Source organism: Sparus aurata, chromosome 17 (genome assembly GCF_900880675.1).
Source record: "Sparus aurata chromosome 17, fSpaAur1.1, whole genome shotgun sequence".
Classification (NCBI taxonomy): Eukaryota; Metazoa; Chordata; class Actinopteri; order Spariformes; family Sparidae; genus Sparus; species Sparus aurata.
In genome coordinates, this window is record NC_044203.1 from 10,235,472 (window position 1) to 10,257,825 (window position 22,354).

The 22,354-nt window shown below is 43.0% G+C and overlaps 2 protein-coding genes across 10 annotated transcripts in view; one reads left to right on the forward strand and one right to left on the reverse strand.

Moving 5' to 3' along the window:
- Positions 1 to 517: 517 nt before the first annotated feature.
- On the reverse strand, positions 518 to 20,824 carry mms22l (MMS22-like, DNA repair protein). 3 transcript variants are annotated; one of them, XM_030394419.1, is made up of 27 exons: positions 20,565 to 20,824; positions 20,437 to 20,475; positions 19,538 to 19,729; positions 19,116 to 19,241; positions 18,933 to 18,985; positions 18,109 to 18,196; positions 17,682 to 17,871; positions 17,325 to 17,418; positions 16,819 to 16,949; positions 15,910 to 16,023; positions 15,342 to 15,518; positions 14,587 to 14,649; positions 14,369 to 14,488; positions 13,729 to 13,964; positions 11,396 to 11,612; positions 10,555 to 10,844; positions 6,359 to 6,540; positions 5,852 to 6,002; positions 4,655 to 4,794; positions 4,001 to 4,143; positions 3,446 to 3,602; positions 3,145 to 3,290; positions 2,842 to 3,053; positions 2,418 to 2,584; positions 1,795 to 1,891; positions 1,450 to 1,617; positions 518 to 1,298 (listed from the first exon to the last, which is right to left on the reverse strand). In XM_030394419.1, exons 3-27 carry the CDS (start codon positions 19,708 to 19,710, stop codon positions 1,223 to 1,225), a joined length of 3,711 nt encoding a protein of 1,236 aa, XP_030250279.1. In that variant the 5' UTR covers positions 19,711 to 19,729; positions 20,437 to 20,475; positions 20,565 to 20,824; the 3' UTR covers positions 518 to 1,222. The 3 variants fall into 3 exon arrangements, with proteins under 3 accessions (XP_030250279.1, XP_030250278.1, XP_030250280.1); XM_030394418.1 differs by having other exon boundaries at positions 20,437 to 20,572; XM_030394420.1 differs by lacking the exon at positions 20,565 to 20,824 and having other exon boundaries at positions 19,538 to 19,711; positions 20,437 to 20,555.
- The window catches only part of LOC115567647 (neuroendocrine convertase 2-like), a 194,477-nt gene continuing 192,734 nt past the window's right edge, over positions 20,612 to 22,354 (forward strand). Inside the window, exons 1-2 of one of the 7 annotated variants that reach the window (XM_030394421.1) lie at positions 20,612 to 20,685; positions 21,397 to 21,524. The gene's annotated coding sequence lies outside the window, so the exon portion shown is untranslated. Of the gene's footprint in view, positions 21,525 to 22,354 lie in introns of all 7 variants that reach the window. The other 6 variants (XM_030394425.1, XM_030394430.1, XM_030394422.1 and 3 more) reach the window with 6 other exon arrangements.

Genomic DNA, 22,354 nt, shown 5'->3' on the forward strand with positions numbered 1-22,354 from the left:
GCTAGAGAGTGAATTATTTCACAGCAATAGATAACTAGTTTAAAGCCTCTCCTCTCCTGCTTTCCTTTTGCGTCTCTGACCACCTCTGATACTGAAAAGGAATGCGGTACAGCCGAACGCTGCTAACATGAAGCGATGCAATGCAGTTTGATGAGGCTGGAAAATGACTAGCAATGACAGAAAATGGGACTTGGTGATTGTGGGAGACAGGAGTGAGACTTCATGTGATTAGGTGCAAACTAAAGCCGGATTGCAAGAGATTGCTGCGACTTGGAAAGGCGAGAGAGAGAATTGGAACAAACAGTACTTCTCTCCTTTACTCTCCCTTTTTTTTTCACCACTGAACTCTTTGGGCTCGCCCACGACTGTCATCAAATCTGTAATTGAGAGTGCCAACTGAGTAGAGATGGATCCAGCACCTGATGGTATAAGCACAAATAGTCTGTGCTCACTTCAGTGCTCGCATTCCTCACTTTTCTCACTATAGAGCTGAAATGAAAAGGTGAAGAGACGGGTATATGAGCATATTCATATTTATTGTCACATTTTATTTCATAAAGAGTGTCTGCCAAAAACGCAAGGCTGCACTTTCTTTACAATATGTACATTATATACAACCTGATAATTGGATCATGTCAAGACTCATGCATATCGAACTTTTTAAGTTCTTCAAGTAGAGCTGATGAGGTGTTTTGAAACATTCACAGTTGCATGTATCCATGCTGTGTCTTTGTAGCATTCCACAGCAGCAGATAACGACCACAGATAATAACATTAGGGCTGCAACTAACAATTCTTTTCATCATCTATTAATTGTTTAGTCTGTGTGAAAAATGGTCATCACAATTTCCAGGAGCATAATGTGATGTCTTCAAATCAGTCCAAAACCCAAATACTTCATTTAATGTCATGAATGACAAGAAATGTAGAACATTCTTACATTTAAGAAGCTGCACCCAGCAAATATTTGACATTTCTGCCTGAAAAATGACTCAAACAATTAATCAATTTCTTTCGATTCCCCTTATCCCTGAATTGACTAATTGTAGCTAATTGACACTAAACCTACAGATTATGCACGATACTCCTGTAAGGCAGCACTGTAATGCCCTTTTCTGGTGATTTGGCACCAAAAAAAGAAGGCTGGAATGACTAACAAGTGATTCTTGGAGCTGGCGACATGTTCTGGAGCTGGTCCTTGTTTTTCTTTTTTTTTTAAACTTCAGTCCGCTTCCAGACTGGTTATTTCTGCCTGCCCACTCTCCCCGAGGAGGCACAGCAACTTCCTATATGCACTCCTGTTGCACAGAGAGATGGAGAAGTAACATTAGTGGACGAATTGAAGAAAAAAAAAGAAAAAAAAAAAGCCAGTAGGTGACACCTGTTCATTGTCTAGACGACATAAAAATAGTTGAAGGCTTCCAGGATGTGATTCATGGGATTGCTCACCTCAAGGCGATGTTCTTGCCCAGTCCTCTCTTGTGTTCAGTGTTTCTCAGGCTGACAGACATGTCTGGAATGAGAGCTTGAACCACGGAGGGATCTAAAACAGCCACCGTCTCCAGGACACTGTACACCTGCCTGTCGTACACTCCCTCATTCTCCTCCGCAAACGACCTAGGAGCGTTTGGATTACACAAACATTAAAAAGCATGAAGGACTAAAAAAGGCCTTTAATGTTACACACATAGTTTTACTACAGAGCCAATATCAAGCTTTGTGCTCCCTGTGAGCAACGCAACGCAGCTCTGATGCAGGTGCAGATATTTATTGCTAGACATTATTGTCAATTACCGTAAGACAGTGATCATCTGCTCACACGGTCCCTCTGTAGACGCAGCAGCACATCGCTCCACCACAAGCTGCAAGGCATCTGTGCTCATCTTCCTCACTGCACAGAAAAAACAAAACGGAGCATCAGTGATTACTATAAACGCAAACTTGATTGTCAAAATGTGTTCCTTTCACTATAATTTACCCCAAAGTGAGGATTGATGAAAATTGTAAGCGTTAAAGATGTGTTTGCAACCATCTTGCTGATAGTAAGTACTATGATTATAGCATTTATTGAGCTGATGCTGAATGAAGTCACAACAAATGCAGGCCTGCTCAGATTTATTTTGAAAAACTCGGAGAAAACATTATGTTAGTCGGGACTGAGTATCAGGGACTGTAGAGACCCTCCCTTTAAAAACTGGGGTGACACCACGTGAGCAAGGAGGACGGTCTGGTATTACTTTGTTGTTATGTAAATAATTGAAAGATCTTCTTCTTAGCATTCAATTTGGTTGCTCGACTCCTAGATTGCAAGATAAGGATATTCTGTAGACCAGTTTGGGCCACGTAAGGCAACGTTGGCCAAAGAACACACACAATTTGGAAAGCAGTCAAACACTATGTAGAAAAACTACTCTTACCCTGCAGTTCGTTGACCAGCATGACGCAGCGCAGCAGAGAGGGGAGGGGCAGAGTGAGGAGGGCGGGGTCTGAGTCAACATTTCGTCTCAGAAGCTCAGAGAGGAACATGAGGACTGACGCTAGCCGAGGTGGAGGGGCATGACCTTTAAACTGCAGGAAGCTCTCACTGTCGAATAGGAAAGAGGCATTTCTAAAAACATGCACAGTTTTAAGAAATGTATTTTTGGAAAAACAAAATGCAAGTCAAGATGTCATGTATAGTCACATAAGAATTGTGATTCACAAGACTAAAATTGAGTAAAGAAAACAAAAATGAAATTCAAGCTTAATTTGTTTCAGTCCTGCTTGAATTTGGTCCCAACAAAAAAAGGCCAGGTGGTTAGTGGGCCATGATCGGCAAGCAACATCCCAGTTTCTACCTACCAGAGCACCTCTAGGATGGTCTTCCTCAGTGCTGCTCCCCGGCTCGTTAGGATGGCCTCGCAGGCACTCAGAAGCACTGGGTGGTTGGTGATGATGCCCATGGAAGGTGACGCGGGAAGGAAATGGTCCAGATATCTGCGAGTGACAGAGCGGAGCTGCTGCCTCAGGTAGACACCCTGAGACTGAGACACGCTGGAGGCCACCGACAGACCCTGCAGGAGAATACATTCAAAGTGTCAGAATGGAAACGACTTCTGTGTGTCCTAATTTTCCCGAGAGTGTACAATATATGTTTCTTCTAACCTGTAGATACAGAGGCAGGCTGTTCCTGATAGCTTTGTCCTGCTGTGTGAGGTGGTGGGGAAGCAGCAGCACGTCCACAATGCGAAACAGCAGCTGCTGGGCTTTAGACGTAGCCAGCAGGGGGCTCCAGTGCTTCACTATACAACCTGAATGAAACAGAGAAGCTCATAAATTCAGATACACAACGGTAATGATTCTTACTACTGTGACTTGCAGCATACTGTAAAAATAAAGAGACAAAGTACTCCTGAAGCTTTGTCTTTTGTATAATGTGTCTGAAGTATAGAGGCTCTGCACTTACCCACAGCCCAGTAGGCCAGCTGCATTCCCTCTTGGTTCTTGTTGACCAGAGAAGGTTTAATATGTTTCAGGATGTCACCAATGTAGTCCAGGGCTCTGGTCACCATGGCTGAACGCTCGGACAAAAGCTGCAGCCCACTGTACACGCAGCCTAGAGCCTGAAACCACGACAAAGCAGATAAGAAAATACATTTATGGAAATCCTTGCATGTAAATACTGGCTGCAGTAGTAGGGACCAGAAATGACAGTGATGTGCTGACCATACATCACAGATATTGCAGACTTGAGTAAAGGTGTAGAGATGAATTTTACTGAGATATGCAGAGTACTGTAGGTCTTATACATGTAAATTAAGGAGAATGGTACAAACTCAAGCATTAGAGGACATTAAATTGTAAATCACAGACATTCTACAGAAACTTTTCTTCATGCAGCTGACAGCAGGAATGTCTCACTAAGTGCTTCTTTTAACACTAAATCCTAGAGTAACTCACTGCAGATATACAACGCTACTGGGTGTACCTTTGTTGACACCTTGAACAGACAACAGCGTACCTTCACAAACATCTCCAGGACTGAAGTGGGCTCTAGCCTGGTGCTTGTGGGCTGGAGGCCTGCTCTCTGCAGCAAACTGTCCACCTCAGGAAGCCTCAGCACAAGCCGGGTCAGCTCACACAACTGCTCCTCCACAGCCCGGCCTGAAAGCAGTGCAATGCAATTACATACCTATCACTTACCTCTTATACTAAACTAAAAGGTAAAAGCAATAGGTAAAACAAGCCTAACATTTCTCTAAACAAAATCTGTTTTCTGTATTTAAAGCGAGAGTTAGCTCCTTAAGCTTCAGGAACTGAACTAACCCGAGTATAGCAACATTTCTAAAATCTGTTGTCAGGATATTTGTTGCGTCTTTACCTAATTTGGGTTCAGATGTTAAGGAGTTGAAGAAAACCTGGTTCAAATTATAAATGGCATTTATGAGTTTATGTCACCTAGAATGATAAAACCCCATTTAATGTGTGTTACTAGCTGTAAAATATTTTTGGGTATACCTTAGAAGTGATTATATGAAATGTATACATTTTTCTGAAACCTCCTATCTCACAATCCATATATACCTACAGCTAAATTAATCTTGCCTGGTGTATAACCTATAGTTATCTTATTTTTTCTGTTTTTTAAATCACATTGTAGACTCAGTGGTGTTACCTGTTTTGCTGTCGGATCCATCTGGGGTCTTATGAAGGTGCTGCTGCAGAATGCAGCGGATCCAGGCCCTCACTGACAGACTTTGTGCTGAACCGGCCACGACGACAGCAGAATCACTGCTGAGTGAGGACACTAGCTCACTGGAAAAGAAAAATGTATAGTGTGTAGTTATAGACAACTGCTGGATGCACTGCTCTTGTGAACTGTTGTTGAAGACATGAAGAAATATCAAGCATTCAATATGTGAGTGCCAAATTATTTCATAAATCAACTTCTATGTCAGTGTTAAAATTCACATTTTAGGCCTACAATTGCTGCCTGAAGTTGTTATTTTTTGTCTTCTGGCAGGAGAAAGTTTATACCCAGTCACAAATCTTGATCTAAAAAATGTATAAACAATAAAATCCACTTGTCTCAAAACACATAAATGTCTCTTCACATCAGATTTCCATAACTTTACATACACTTCATAATGAAGAGTTTAGAAGGACAGAGGGAGGTGAATATTTCTGTCTATGGTGTGATCATTTAATAAAATTCCTGCATGATTGAAACCATTGCTTCATTTTATAAATCACATACTGCTAAAAGCTCAAACAGTAGCAAGTGGAGGCTTGGCAGGCTGGTACTCATAAACAATAAATATGAGGAGTGTCCTTGTTCTTGGCTTTATATTCAGGTGTAGCCTCTTAACATCACTTGGCACTGTCTGAAGAGGACCTTTGAGGGTGAAGTAGTCACGTTGTTTTGTACCCTTGAGTGTTATTTTGAAGATGAACTACATTTTGTATTCAGTTTAGAGGCATGGGTGCAATTTCTCCATTAAAACATATTCTGATAACACCAAGGACACTCGCCGTCTAATTCATTAATTACATAGCACAAAATATACCAACAGGACTTGTTGAAAAAACATTTTGTCAAGTGGCGACTACCATGATGAAGCTTGATGGCTGACATGTACAGAAGTGTATATCATCTCTCTCTGACTGACCTGATGTTTTACCCATCAGTAACGGTGTGATAAAAATGCTTTGAGATTGAGTTACAGTCAAGTCAAGCCAAGTCAGTTTTATTTATATAGCCCAAAATAACATCAGATTGTCTCAGTGGGCTTTACAATCTGTACAGTGTATGATACCCTCTGATCTCACACCCCTATAGACATGAGGGGTAGAACTTTAAGGCTAAGTATACCTGTTTTGGAGCAGATGGGGAAGGTAGCGAGTCACTAGGAGTGGGTGAACCATGTCGTCCCAGCCGAAGCTTTGCATGATGGACTGGACTGGACTTGGCTGAAGGTCCTGTGGGGCAGAGCTGGGCAGATCAAAGGCCAACAGGGTGAAGCCTGAGGAAGACAAAATTATTTCAGATTAGTTTGTCGTTTGTACATGCAAATATAGTTTAATACGCGTAAGCATAAACAAGATTATTTTTCAAGATGCTCTTTATCTAACATTCTCTAGGATTCTTTAAAGCATCATATCCTCCACTCTAATGTTCTTCTCTCTGCCAAACTGCCATTCAAATCCTCTGCCTTCATGTAAAATGATGGCATTAACTCAAAATAATCATCGGCCATCTCAAATCCATTTTGGTTGAACTCTTGTCCAAAACTCTGTACTGCACTCCCCCGCCCTGTCCTCCTCCAGCCCTTTCTTCCCTCCATTCAGTGTCTTGTTCATCCCTGTGGGCGTAACTGACCTGCAGCAGCATCTGCCAGCTGTGCTGGAGGGGTCTGAGAGAGGCGTAGGCTGCGCAGGAAGGGGAAGAAGTGCGCCCAGAGTGCTGCTGCTACCGCTAGGTGGCGCTCTTTCACCACACTGGTGGTAGCAGGAGCCCAAACTGAGGTGGGTGCTGACTGGACACTGCGCTGGTGGACCCGTCTGAAAGGACACAGACAGACATACACACACAAATAAAGCAGATAAACAAATCTATCCGATGCAAAAAAGCAAACACTGGTTCCCTCTTGTGTACAACACCCACACCCTCCAACTCCGCCCTCGACTTTCTCAAATCCTTTTGCTCCCCCGTTTCTCTCTTTCACTCCTTCTTCATGTGTTTTTCCTCTCTTCTCTCCTGGGGGATTACTGGGTGCGGCGGTGCGCTGCAGTGTGGAGCAGAGCAGGGTGGAGGCAGAGGTGGGGAAGGAGAGGAGGATATTATAGGCATAGAGTGGAGCCTAATGCTGATCCCCTGTACACAGACTATACTTTGGCTCTCCTGGCTCATCCCTGGCCCTGGCCCCAGCCGCTATAGCAGCCCCACAGTGGCTGGCATTAGCCCAGATAAGCAGCTGAAGGAGCTGTAATCTCATTTAGACTGGAGATGATCCTCCTGTCCCCCTCATTCGCCCGGACGGGGGTGTGGGGAAAGCGGGGTTGAGGTGTGCTGGGGAAGGAGGAAAGGATAGAGGAACTAGTAACTCCCCCCCTCCGCCTTCTATCCCATCCTCAACCGCACACTCTAGTCTGCTACCATGGCTGGTGCGCGCACACACACGCACACGTACACACACGCACACACACACACAAACACACACACACACACACACACACACACACACACACACACACACACACACACACACACACACACACACACACACACCTCAGCAATGCCTTCCCTTCCAGCAAGGTTGCATCTAATCCAGAGAGAGCTGAGACAATCGATTAGAGTCTGAATTCATTAGCCTCGTTACTACTGCGGAATGGGCCTTTCACACCCATCAACCCTCATTGTACAAGACATCGTCAGAGACCCCACTTAATCCTCCTCACTGCGGCTTCTTACATTGTGTACACACAAACACACACACACAATGCCAACACACCATTAGAGACCCCATTTAACCTTTCCCCCAGCTGCATCCAACATACAGACACAGAATAATCAAATATAGCATCCTAATAATGACAGAGACACAAGCGCAGACCAAGGCACAAGGTGAACTTTGGTATTGTCCATGCACCTCTACCAAAACATATACACAGGTGTTACCATATCTAAATCTCTCGGAAGTAACCTAACAGTAGTTGTCCTTGAAATTGAAAAACAAAGGCTCCATATCCGGTAAAAGGTCTTAATGCTCACAAAGGGAAACGCTTCTCAGGGAGGCTTTTTTTTTTTGCCAAGCCAAGGAGATGGGGATTAATTGTTTGTACCGAAAACAGATCCAACACGGTGTGCCAATGCCAGCTCACCTCATCAACCAGCAACACCCCCTACCCCTCCCACAGCAGAGGGTCATGGGAAGGAATAAAACTGAGGAATTATGCCTGGGACTGGCTTCTTGCCTCAGCGCCATGGCGATGGCTATCAAGAGTGAATGTTCGGACCCTCCGCTGCCTCAGCCATTGGCAGAATAATTCTCTTAATGTGTGCAGATTCCACACGGCTCTCAGTAGACATAATGATGCACAGGCTAAATTTGCCAGGCTACATAATTGCCCATTAATTGTGTCACAGAAAAGGCATTAATCACAAAGAGATACCGAGAATTGCCAGGCCGAAGAATTATGTTTAATTTGGCGGGACGGATTTGAAAGAGAGAGCATGGTACTTTTTTATTTGGTTAAATGGGTCAGCGTGGTCCGGGCCATAACACACAGGGCCTCTGGGAGTTCTCTTCTTCTCGCTCTCCTTGGCCATTAATGTGCAAATGTGTGCCCTCCAACCCCCGACTTCTGAGATGGGAAGTTTGGGAATTAGCAAAGCTAACGAGATATCATGTTATGGGAGCTCGGCACTGAAATAGGAGAGGAGCACACGTAGGTTAGCGTTTCACTTTTTGGTGTGTGGGCAGGTGTGTAGGTTAGTGTGTGTGTGTGTGTGCGTGTGTAGGGTGGAGAGGGTGGTACGTAGAAACTGGGCAATTTAAGCAATCATACACCTCCATGAATCAGTGTGGAGGGCTCTGCAATACTTAACTTTACAATGTTCTTATTTGAGTGCTGCAGCTCAATTATTAACCTTTTGTAAGCAATTTAAGTATAAAGTGGCAGTAATACTTAGTGCTTAGTAAAATCCCAGAAGAACACGGTATAGTCTCGGGGTGCAAAAACTATTTAAGAAACTGCGGCTGTAATTAACGATTATTTTCACTCTCGATTAATTCATTCTTTGTTTGGTCCATAAAATGGTGAAAAACAAAGAAGAAGCCCAAAATGACAACCTAAAATTGTCTAATTTTGTAACAACCCAAAGATATTCAGTATTCTGTCATAGACGAGTAAAGACCAAATAACATCTGGCTGGTAAAACAGAGCCTAAAGGTCGGTGAATTTTCAGTTTAGATTGGCAAGGCAGAAAGACCCGTAACTCCAAATATGCTGACATCGTGTTTACAGCTTATTACATTGTCCCCAAGAGGCTATAGAATTAAACAAAAATGCAGCTTTATAATAATTTTGCCCATTTGAAAATGCATTTTAAGCAGTGTTCTTGTACGGCTACTTATGGTCAGTTTTGGCCTCTTTTGTAAAATGAACAGAAGGGTTATGTCAAAAAACTTGAATTGGTACAGAAACTCAGTTAGTTGCAACACTATTGTAGTAACTATTATTTTCACTGTCAATTGATCTGTCAATTACTTTGCAAATTAATGTCGTCTAAAAATGGCAGAAAATGGCAAAAATGTCGATCAGTGTTTTTCGAAGTTCAAGATGATGTAAAATGTCTTGTTTTTTTTTTTCTCAAACCAAAAGATATTCTGCTTACTGTCATAGACGAGTAAAGGAACCCACAAATATTCACAATTTTAAAAGCTGGAATCAGAGAATCTGGGTTTGTTTATCTTAAAAATGACACAAAAAGCTTAGTCGACTATCAGAATAGTTGGCGATTATTTAGATAGTTGTTAATTAATCAATTAATTGATCCATGTTGCAGCTGCAGACTACATCTACACCAAGACACTTCTGAATGATACCCAGCCCTAGTACTCGCTTCGATTTACATATTTCCACGAAGGCAGTCATTTCATTTGATATCTATTGCACTATTGTGTTAACATTGCAAACATAACTACGATTGGACAAGACTTCAATTACATTTTGAAAATATCGGTCTAAATAAGGATTCAACAAGCTTAAAAGTACTTACTAGGTAATTTTAAGCATATTAAGTTCTACTTGCTATAATAATGGTTAGTTTGAAAAGTAATTGATTATTGCAAACTTAAAGACTTGCAACCAAAGTGAAACTCAGCTCTTTAAACAAAGAATTTCACTGAGAATCTACAGTAAAGGATCACACATCCTTCCTCACAGACCTTCCAGTCTCACCTGATTTGTATCTATTGTGGCTTCTGTTCCCGCCTCTACCTCCTCACATAAACAGACACTGTTTCAGCTGTGGCTCTCTGACCTTCAGCTGGGGTCGATGGTGTAACCAACACCCGTGTCCTACAGCTGAACTCGTCCTGACGCCCTACTGACCACAGTCTCTCAGCGCGCCAACAGCACTGCTGCCGTCCCCATGACGGCAGGAGGGTCCATGGAGGATCCCTTGGGCCTGTAACTCTACTCAGAGCTCCACCAGCACCTGGTGAGGGTGACCTGGGGGCCACTAGGTCTACTGAGACTAACAGGGGCCTCAACGCAACACAGGGTCTTTACAGACGCTCATTCCTGCTGACAGCACAATTCACCTATTGTCAGTATGAGAAGTTAGCGGACTCTGGGATGGGTAGGGAAGAGCAGAAGAGATCACTCTCCTCTGCTGTATCCACTTATCAGATTTTAATAAAAGCTTAGCTTGGCCTCGGCCAGAAAACATTTGTCTGAATGTGTCCACTATCTGTGAGGGAGCAGCTATCAGTGAAATAAAAGAATGAGAAAAACTGAGAGACTAAGAGATACCTGACAGCCTGTAAGTATTTACACCAGCCATCTCACCTGAGCTGGGTGAGGACAGTCTGCAGGACGCCCAGGGCAGAATTGAGCTCTGATAGGCGGCAAGCAGGCAACAACCAATCAAACCCTTCGTTGAGCAGCTTTTCCTCCGATAGGCTGAGAGTGGGGCTTGTCTCGAACACCTCAGCTACACCCTCCAGGTATGAGCCGAGGGGCCCCCAGAGGGCAAGTTTGCGAGAGACCTCTGTGGTCTTGTTGTAGAACTCTTTTGCCGTCTCATTGAAGGAGGAGGCCAGCCAGCTGGCCTGTGCACCAACATCCAGACCCCTCTCCTGGGAAAAAAAATCAGATGAGGCAAAACAGCCACATTGTTACCCTGTTTCCATGTAAATTAACTTGAAAATGATTAAGAAATGAACATGATTATGAAATGAACAATCGAATTGCAATGGTACAGTACTGCCCCCCCCCATCTGTGTTTTTAATTTGACTTTGTGTATATGTATGTGCTTGTATATGTAGCATGTCTTTGTCATATCTTTTTGTTTGATTTATTTTATTGTGGTTGTTTGTGGTTGTATTGTTTATTTTGTGCTAAAAATAAATAAATAAAAAAAAAAAAAAAAAAAAGATGAGGCAAAACAAAATCTTGGATTTGAAGTCTTTTTTTTAAACAATACATTTCCAGATTAGGGCCGCAATTAACACTTATTTTTTTGTTAACTGTCTTCTCGATTAATCACTTAGTTGCTAGGTCGAGATATATACGTATATATAATTATTTTATTTTATTATTTTTTTTCTTGAAAAATCCAATTATCCATAATTAATCAATGCAATCTGGAGCTCAATTCCAGATTGCATTTCTCATTAACAAACATACCTGGAACAATAACAGCAGTGATAACTGTCCCCTCCAGATCAGGGTGCGGTGCCCAGGGGGGCAGTTAGTAGGCAGGAAGCCCAGCAGCTCACAGGCCCTGCTCGCCACATCCTCCAGCTCCACCTGCCTGGCCACCACCAGAAACAGCAACAAGAAGTTCATGAGGCCCGCCTCTGACAGCTCCTGCATCTTCTTTGAGGAGAATTTGGAATAAATCCTGGAAACACAAGAGAACAATAGAGGCAGGGAAGAGATGAAGTTTGTTAAAATGTGGCACAAGGGACGGTCAGCTAGAGGGGAAAATGAGTCAGAGACAGGGATGTGATCACGATCAGTGTCTGCTCTTTACAATTTCTTAAAAAAAAAAAAAATTAATTCAAATTCTTCTTCACTTCCACTGACAAAGTCTTCAGAGGTGATTTGTTCTTCTTAAACCCCTGACATTAAATGCTGACTAACTGAACTTTCCACCCCCACCGAGCACCACGCCACCTGCCTCCATCACCCTCTCAGCTCCAGGGGAGAGGGCCTAGCTGCCCAGTCTGTGCGTGTGTGCATGTGTGTGTGCATGTGTGTGTTTGAGAGAGAGAGAAAGAGAAATCGAGAGAGGGAGTAAGCAGGATCTAACAGCGTGCTGGGTGGTTCTCTCACCCAGCACGCTGTTAGATCCTGCGGGCACTGTGGAGAAATGCCTTTAAAGATCATGTTAAATGTCAGAGACACTCAGACACACAGCAGTAGGCGCTTGGTCCCTCTCTCTACAGCCAAACCAATTTACTGCAACACCAGAGAGAGATCAATAAAACCACACACACACATGCATTGCCACACATCCAGCTCTGTCTGCCCGCCTGGCAGGAAAACACAGAAAGCTGGAGCCCCCCCTCCTTTTTTACACCCCACCTCCCAAACACAGATGCAGCCCACACAGGTGAGAGGAGCTGCTGTTTGGGTCAAAACACAAACAGCAAGCATCCCGAGACAAACTCGGTGTAAGAAGTATGACTGATAAAGGAGTGGAGGGGAAGTGAGAAAGACCAGGTTAACACCGAAATCAGCTTAGTTACACCCACAGAGGACTATAAAAAGGAGAAGGTGGCCAAGCATGCAGTCAGAGTGTGAGGGGAGGGAGATTTAAATAGATGAATGGGTAATATGTAACAGGGATATAAGCAGCGCGCTGGGAAGCAGCAGTGGGGATTTTCTGTGTTCTCCAAACCTGTCTGTCTGTTTGTTTATTCCGGACAGCTTTTTTTTCCGGAGGCGAGCAGATGCTTCTAACTCCCGGCGTTGGAGATCAACATGCTCGTCGCGGGTGTCCCGCAGAGCCCGGCCAGGAGTAGGAACGCTGCCGAAACGTTGCAGCGATACAGTCGGCACGCCTCATGCCTCCTGAGGGGGAGGAGGTATTGGTGGGGGGAGGGGGGGAATCTGGACCTGTCCCAGCCCAGTGTGGCTGTTGCCAGACTGCCTGCCACCCACATCTCCCCACTCCCCACCACCCAAGCTCCCCTCTCTATCCGTGTTGGAAACCAACACAGCTTCGTTAAGGCGAATTAACCGCCACGCTCGTTAGCTAATTAGCCCCCATGTCTGCAGTGCTACTGAGCACATTCCAGACAGAGGGAAGTCATTAGGCGGATTTATCTGCGGCTGCCTCTCTCTGGCGCCCAGCCGGCCAGGGATATAGGATGGTCCAGCGCTCGGATCTGATGTGCACATTAGCTTCTCATCATACCACTCTTCTTACTTACTTTCCTCCAAAAAAGACACACTCTCCCTCCATCCAATGGCCTGTCACACACTCTAAAACCATGTCACAGCCCTAGGGAGCAGGTGCAGTGTGTGTGTTTGTGTGTATAAGTAGGAGGCTCCTTGGCTCTGGTCTGTGCTGAAGAGCAGGTGGTTGACTCTTGAGACACCTGCTCCACTGGGGGGCCTGAGTAAATATCAAAGACGCACTGGGAGACTGCGGTGCACCTGGCACGCACACAAACAAGACTGAAATGCATGCCAGTGTGCAAACACACATGTTGTTTATGTATTCATGCAAGTATGCACCTACACACACATAAATCCAAACAGCACACTAAACACAACACACATTAGAAGATCAAGGGGAAAAGGCAATCCTACAAAGCCTAGTCCTGATTAGTAACCATTTCTCACAGCTTCTACTCCATGTCTTCCCTTTTATCTTCTCTTCCTCTGAAAAAACTACATGCTATACGGTGTTGAGTCCACGGCCTGGCCGTGAGACCTAGTTTTCACGGTGGAAGTGGATGTGAAGGAGCAAGAACTGGAAAGCCTCCCAGCCTTCTCTCCATCCGTACCTTCCTTTGATCTGTCTCTGTGGGACTCCACCAGCCCTGTCCTGGGCAAGGCACAGGGCCAGCACTCGGAGGAAGATGTGGAAGGAGTTGGCTGAACGGTAGAGCTGGGTGTGTCCTGGAGAGTGGAGGTGAAAGGGGGAGCAGCAGTTTCGGGCCTGCTCCAGCAGAGCCTGAGGCGTCTTATACAGACTGCCCACGCCAGACATCCCAAGCCAGGGCACGGTGAATGAAGCACTCTGGGGCGAAGGGAAATATGATAATGTAACTATACAGGTCACGGCTAAATGATTGCATGATTTGTCTCTATTGATGGACAACATTTTAAATAACATGAGTATGCTGTAAATAAAAAAACAACACACATCTAAAAGATCAGAGATATGTTATAACTCATTACTCTCTTAGAGAATCTCAGGAAAAAAACAGAAATGAAACATACAATAGCTAAGCAATAACAGGACACTTCTCAAAAAGTGGTGGTAAGGATAATTTATATAAGGTAATGTGAGCTAAAGGTGGTCTGATTGTAGTATAGATGCATAGAATGTGGTAGTGTATCATGTTTGAGCAACGTTCGTCGTTACACCTTCAGTCAATGCAGAATTTAATTTCTTTGTTTCCTCTGAAGGTTTGTACTCACCAGATTCCTGCTGTAGTACTCCCAGAGGGTGGAGACGGCACTGGTGCTCGGCTCCCACAGCAGACAGAGACTGAGACAGCAGTGGGCATGCATCCTGACCTGCTCCTCGGCAAGACTTCCCTGTTATTAAATACACATAAACGAATGACATGATTTACAATGACAAATATGAAAACTATGGTATGATTATGTAACTTGAAACTAGAAGCACTGCTGACCTTGGGGTTGCAGGTTAACTTCAGCAGCTCCTCCACAAAAGTCCAGTTATCCCCCAGATGTTTCTGCGAGTGCAGATACAATAAAATGATACATACAAACAGTATGAAATGACACCTATTTGAATCATTCCCCTTAATATGGGAATAATTGGTGAAAAGTCATTGTGTCATTGCATTTGTATTTAAGACTAACGCAGACAAGGCTTGCAATAAGCATCTGGGCATGTTAAGGCAGAGAATCTGTCACCATCAGTCTCAGACATTTTTTAATTAAGAGTGCAATTTTTGTCTTTTTATCTACATGTCTACTTATTGCACCATCTCATTATTAATAAAGTACTCAGAAAAAAATATTTCTGACTTATTTGAGAACTGCAGAAGCATTTTGGATGAAAGGAGAAATGTCTTCAAATCTGTGACTTCTGTAGAGAATTTTTGTTTTTACATTGCACTACCTGGAAGAAATGATTCACCTTTGTTCATTTCTTGTAAAAAAAACAACAAAAAAAACCACAAGAACATTAAAATAAGAACTGAGCTTTTCAGATACTGAGGGTGAGACAAACACATCTGGTTAAATCAGAGATCTCAGGTAACAACTTCAATTTACAAAAAAAGTTAATTTACAAAAATTCCCAGATTTCCCAGTCATGTCTCAGTATTTCATACAGATATATACACTTTTATATTCCTACCCAGGTTATATTGCAGTGCAACCTCTTAACATGACAATCATGTGAGTCTGGGGCTCTTACCTCATTCTGGAGTGTGCCATTACGATTGTACTGGCCTAACATCGCTAAATGAGTGACCAGCCACCATGTGAATCCCAGAGGGTCCTTACAGTGTGTGGGGAGGCCACTGAATTGCTCTCCTGCTGGCTTCCCAGTAACCAAAGGCCTCAACAACGAGTTCATGTAGCTCCAGAAAGACTAGAGGGAAACACACGTTGTTTAAATTAGCATGGACAGAGTCATATTATATTGTATGACTGTGAACACTAGGGCTGCAGCTAACAAGTTTTCATTGTCGATTAATCTGTGGCATATTTTCACAATCAAGTGATTAATTGCTTCGTCTATAAAATGTCAAAGAATTTTGAAAAAAATCCGTAATCCAAAGAATATCTATTTACTATCATAAATGGCAAAGAAAAGCAGCAAATCCTTGCATTGAAGAAGCTGGTACCAGAAAATGTTTGTCATTTTTGCTTGAAAAGCAATACAAAATAAAGAAAAAAGAATTGATTAGCAAGACATCCAGCATTAAAAGAATTTGGACTAATCGTTGAAGCTCTAGTGAACATGTGTGTATATGTGTTACCTGCGTGTGCAACACTTTATTCCTGTGCTCCAGAAGGTGCATGAGCAGGACCCACAGCTCCTTGGTGCAGCAGCAGAGATAGTGATGGCTGCTCAGTGCCTCTGTAGGCCTGACCTGTAAATGAACAGGATCCATTTAACATAATGAGCGCCAACTGCAGCTCTATTCTACATTAATGCATGAGGTCTGTCACTGACATAAAGTTTAAAGAATGAATTGACTAAATTTTGTCATACTATAATTACTCTGCATGTAGAAATACGGTTTATTATCATTCATATCCAAGAGGGCTGCCCAATTAATCAAAATATTACTGAAATCTCAATATGGCAAAGTGCAATATCAAAATGGCAAAAAGCTGCAAGGTAAAATGTTTGACAAAATAGCATTATACTGAAGTACTGCAGTGCTGCAGCAATGCCCTGGCCTACACATCTTGTTCTTTAAATGTAAGAAAACATGTTTGCTTGGAAGAGACCCAAAACAAATGTCCGTCATCATGATTTCAATATGTTATTCAGTGGAAATGAAAATTGGTGTATAAAATTACCATTCCCACCAAACACAAATCAAATTGCCTCTGAAATATCTTTCAAAATAAATTGCAATGATCGCATGATTTTTATATCCATTTTGTGGAGCCCTAATGTCCAGTACTGATGCTGTTTGTGAGGCTTTTCCACTCTAAAAGGGATTATATTCTGGTGAAAACATTTTTCTGGGCATGTCAAAAGCCAAATTCATTTTCCGTATTTGCCATCCCTGGTTTCAACTAAGTACTAAATGTGGTAATAAACATATTCAATTCGAGGATAGCAGTTTTTTCTAATAAAAAAAACCCCAACAACATAGAAATACCACTGGTACATCTCAGCAGTAAGATGTAATAAGTTGTGGCCAGCCGCCCACCTTGCTGTATTTGCCTATAGCCAGACCAGTGAGGTCACACAGCAGACTGCACAGGTGCTCTTCAAACAGGCTTGTATCAGTCAGGTTTTCTCCCGTCAGGTTCACAAACTGGTGGGCGTACACCACCTGGCCTGGAGAGGAGAACAGGTACAATTACAAAAAGCCTGTTTCTATGATAATGACTCAGTATGAGCTGTAAGTCAGAGGATTATTGTCCACTGTGCTGTTGTGTCACACAGCAGCCAGTGAACGAACCTTTAAACTGTCTTGTATGAAGAGAGAATAGGTGGTCTCTGTAGCTATAACCATGCAACAAGTCGACACTTGTTATATAGTTTTCCTCCCACAATAGGTTTAACACTGTTTCAAATGAATTGAATTCCAATACTACAAGTGCAATCAGTGTATCTCTAAACTGCCACATGAAACAAATTGCAGCTCACATTTCAGTATCCTCACTTTCAATTTCCTGTCTTAGCATTCTATTGCAAGAAGCGGACACGTACCTTGCATCTTGTGGCCAAGTAGGTGAAGGATCTCCAAGACTGACCAGTGGATGTCAAGATGAAGGTGTAGCAAATGCCAAGAGGGAGGAAAAATCTGTAGGAGAGCACCAAGTTCAATGTCAATAGTAGAAAACCTTCCACTGACAATGTATTCTCAGGTTAAAGCAAGATGTTCTGGGTGAACTCTTCAGAACAGATCATATGATTCATCCCTCACGGCAGTTTAAATTATTTCCTTTTCTTTGTAAAGCTTACTACATTTACACCTTCCACAATTTAGTCACACTGTTTCAAAGGCCTTTACAACAGCACTTGATGCTTATTACACACACACACACACACACAACACACACACACCTTTCCCTGGTTAGACATAGTGAATAGTGACGTAGTGGCACTCTGAACATTGGAAGGCAGGTCTTTGAGTCGTCCTATCAGGAGGGTGATGCCGAATAACTCCTCCAGAAGAGCAGAGGGGAGCTGAGCCTCCAGCACCTCATAGGGGTGAAGGTGACTTGCATCTAGGGAGCTGGACGGTTCTAGGTACCTGAACAGATAAAGGGCATGCATTTCCAAATGAACAGACAAATCCAGCATATGAAGTGTTTATAAAAAAATGTTGTGATGGCATGGTTTTTGCACAGCCCAGGACAGGAAGGCTCGACAGCTGGTGATTAAAACTGCCCAGAACATCACTACCAATCTACACAGGTCAACAGAGAGCCCAAAATAACATTTTAATAAGTAGTATTAGTGTAGCTTACATTAAATGCCTAAAAATTACCTGTGCAAGAAGACTTTGACATACTGAAGAAATGACACACACTGCTGTCTGAGTTCCTCTGCTTCATAGTGGAGGTTGCCTGCTTGACCTGCAACACATGACGGATGATGTGGGCTGCATTGTTAATATTATGTAAAACATGCCCACTTCATCAGATATCAGTCATGACTCAGGCAGTTGAACTGAGCTCAACAAAGTCTTTATGTTTAACTACTCTGTTCGAACAGCTGATTATAAGTGTGCTCACTACAACAAATTGCACTATTACACCCATGTTTATATCTTTGACAATTGCCTCTGTTCTTCTTGACACTTTCTTGGTCCACCAGATACAAACACTTACAATACTGAAACAGAATTCAAACATTAAAATGATTAGAATTGCTACTTAGGGTCAACATTTTCAAATATTCTATAGTTTCAAGGTGCAATATGTAAGAATTGGCCATCTTTCCAAGGCCACTCAAAACAAATAAGGGCACCATCTCACCAGAGTAACCACTGCCATTAGCTAGTTGGCCTCCTTAGCTCAGTTAGCTAGCGGTGCAGGCTGGGAGTGTTATTACATGACATGACATACCTCGGTAGCTGTGTGCTAACTAATGGAAAACTGGAATCCACTCTCTGCATTTAGCATTTTAAAATGTCCTGTTTACACTACTGACATTTTCTGATGGTTTGCCAATGTACATGAACGTACCTTGCTAAGACATGTCTGTTTATGAAATCCAATAATGGCTTACAGTATGGATAAAATACTGACACAAAAGTTTATAAAACAGATTATTACATGGATTATAGATAACATTGTGCAAAAATCTTACCAAAGTCATGTGAGCTTGACTGCACCAAGGTCTCCAGCCTGTAAACTTTTTGTCTGAAATATATCAAAGTCCAATTAAGACCAGTGATGTGCATGCAAATGAGACGCGCTAGACATTGTACAACAAGTCTTGTATTTATCTAAAAGCGAACTTAGATGAGATCTGTTTTACATACTGGCTTACCTGCAAAGACCAAAGAGTAGCTTTGTAGATTCCACAAGTGCTGTCTCTGTAACCCAGGGGAAGCCAAATATCTCAACAGTGTCTGTCTCATACTCTGCAGGGGCCGGGTCAAGACGCAACAGCAGCCTATGTAGTGGATGTAGGTACATTCAGTGAGGCCACAAACACCTCTACCACTGATCCATCACAATGGTGGAGACTGTGATTTCAGTTGTTATGCTCAAAGCATCAATAACTGACCTTTGAAAAAAATCTACAGCAATGTGTGTTTTCATAAAAAATGACCCAGTTACTCTGGATACATCACTGATGTTACAGTCTTCATTGGCGCCATTTCTCTGACACAGAATACGCAGGGTGGAAACTGTTGACCTCGAGGTTGCAATTTCTTTGTATTAATGGTGAACAGACAGTGACTGTACCTTTTGAGGGAGCCTCTAGCAGTGTATCCCTCTGTGGGGAGTGCTCCAGCGGGATCCTCCTTTGTTTCAGAACAGCAGAAGCAAGGCGGTCGGGCTGCCATCAACTCACACAGGCTGTCCGCTGTGAAGGGGGAAACTGGTGGTGTAAGGGACTCGCTGAAGTCATCTGCCATGCTGCACAATCAGTATTCCCTTTAATGACAAAAACATAGGGGAGACATCACAAGATTGTTACACAAAACATGATCAGCATTTTGGTAACAGTACAGAAAAAAGTGGCAGGCATTCACATACTGTATGGAAAAGATACCGTACAAAAGTAGAATAAATATAAGCATACCATATTTTAGACTATACTGTAGGTTTTGTAGTAAATATAACTTTTTTAACATTACAATATAAGACAGAAAATTACGTCACACGTCATAACTTTAAGTTATTATGTAAGTATCATGATATTTTTAACAGAAGCTGCCATTTTTCAGCAGACAGCTGTCTATCTGACATACGTGACAGATAGACAGCTGTCTGCTGATATGCATTACAATCGATGCTAGCTTTAAAACCACTCAGTAATGTTAACATTAATGTTAACAAGCTACCTCGCAATACAGCTCACAAGACACGAGTGTGTAAAATTATTTGCAGCAGTTAAAAAAGGTGTAATTCCTCTACAATACATGAAGCGACATCGTCATTTAGTTGGAATAGACCTTTTAATGTAACGTCCTTGGGATAAACTAGCTAAATTAGTTAGCGTTAACTTAGTAGTATGCTAGCTGCTCTGCATTGAGTGCAGTTAGCATTAACGTAGTAAACAGAAACAGCAGGATTTCTAAAAGGGAAACTAACCACAGCAGCGCCTCTAGAAAGACAGATGACATTGAAAGATGACAAACCTTGTATTTCGCCTCCTAATGTGGTGTAATTTTCCTTAACTGCAAAGGAAAGCATGAAGATTACTGTTGTGTCACCACTTTGTTTGGGTTTTCAGTCCGTCCCGCGCGTCCAAAGCGCGCATGCGTACCATCGCCCCGCGCCCGCCGATTGGTTCGAAGTTTCACAGTGGGCGTGGTCTTGTCGTATCGCTTGACAGGGAGCAAGAGGTTTCACTGCAACTTGTTTCCTTCGTCGTGTTGTGTCTGCAGGTGAAGTATGTTGCTGCCCTGCTACTTGTTTCCAGCAGGTTCGAGCTCGTTACCTCGAGAGGTTTGCACATTAAACGTCCTCTGTAACTTCATACTTGTTACCGCCCTGAGCTGCTTTTTGAACCTCACGTGACTTCAATTAATTTAATTAGTTAAAAATGTGTATTAACTCTAATGTGACGTTCCATTCGTGGTTATATTTACATTAAAGATGCCAGATATAGACCTTAGAAGAAACACACGCGACGAAGACCGCCCCGAATGTTTAAATTATTTTCATTTAAACATCCTTTAGCATTCAGTGTAGTTGCTAATGAAGGGACTTTCATGCACCGAACCAGAGCACCTGCTACACGCCATGACTTTTCTAACAGGCTATGTCAAAGTGACTTCTTGTCCCCCTCAGTCTCACTGCAGGGGTCCCGCCCAAATTAATACAAAGTAATGCAGCCGTTTAAGCAGTATGTTATCCACGCTAACCCTAATTTCCATATGCAGATCGGTCTCTCCCAACAGTCCCTCTCGCCATCACACCATTTCTTGCATTCTAATGCATTCTCACATCTTTTTCAAAATCCCCCCTTCCGCCACACGCCGTGGATGTGCTCGTTTTGTCGACTTCGTTATTCCCGCACATTTGGCGTGTCAAGTGAGGGGATGCACGATAGATGCGGTGTTTTGCATGCTCTACTTTGCACGTTTTATTACCAGGAGTCAGTGGAGACAATAAAAATGGACGCGTCGGGAGATTCTTTTTCTGTAGGATGCATCGACCTCCCGCTCTGCTTTCAACAGGAGGCAGTCCGTCTGTGTGAAGGCTCTGTCGCTGGATGGGAAAGGTAAATGCTTTTTTATTCTCTCTCTCTCTGTGTTCCTGGGCTATAAACTCAATCCTTTCAAGGCAGTGTAGTACGGGGGGGGGGGGGGGGGGGGGGGGGGGAAGAGAGTGAGATTTGAACCTGTTTCACGCCCCTCTCCCCTCCTCTCCATCAGAGGTAGACTCGTTCCCAGCTTTTTGATGCACTGGACTGGACTGGTTTGAAGATTTGGACTGACAATTGATACCTGGAAACTTCATTCAGACCATTCTCTGGATGGATGCACCCAGTAGTAATCCACCTCCCCATTCTTAATATCACCAAAATATGAATGGATTTGATGCCTATAATGGGTGCAGTGAGGCTTTAAGGTAACATGGTGTTGTGATTACTTGCAGCCCTTTGAGACTTGCTGGTGAACTTAATGTGTGTATACAGGCATACAGGCATACAGTAGCCAACATATAGGTGACTACCTACAGACTACTGCATCAGCAACATCTGTTGAAACGTACGCCCCTTGGAAATTAAGTGATAGTCAAACTCATACAGTCACACAGGTGCATGCGGAAAAAAACAGGGCCTGCTACGTACGCACACATGAATTTGTTTTACTATGATAGTAGCTCTCTGTGGACCAATGGAACTGTCAAAAATGGAGTAAAAGACTTTAAAAAGTTCGCAACAAGAACCCCTTTGTGGTCAGTTAGCTTACCTGACAACACTGGGAAGCTAAACACAGCCCTTTCAGCTCGCTGCCAAGCTGCAACTAACCTTCTTTGTAGAAATACGCCAGCCAGTAAAAGTCTTGTTTCCTTTATCTTCTGATTGGATGACTGAGAAAAAGATAC

Coding starts and splice junctions, on each gene's coding strand:
- mms22l (XM_030394419.1), bottom strand. CDS start 19,710: ATGGCAGATGACTTCAGCGAGTCCCTTACACCACCAGTTTCCCCCTTC. Junction 10,845..11,395: donor CACTGCTGTTATTGTTCCAG/GTATGTTTGTTA, acceptor TTTTTTTCCCAG/GAGAGGGGTCTGGATGTTGG. Junction 6,003..6,358: donor GCTGGCAGATGCTGCTGCAG/GTCAGTTACGCC, acceptor TGTCTTCCTCAG/GCTTCACCCTGTTGGCCTTT.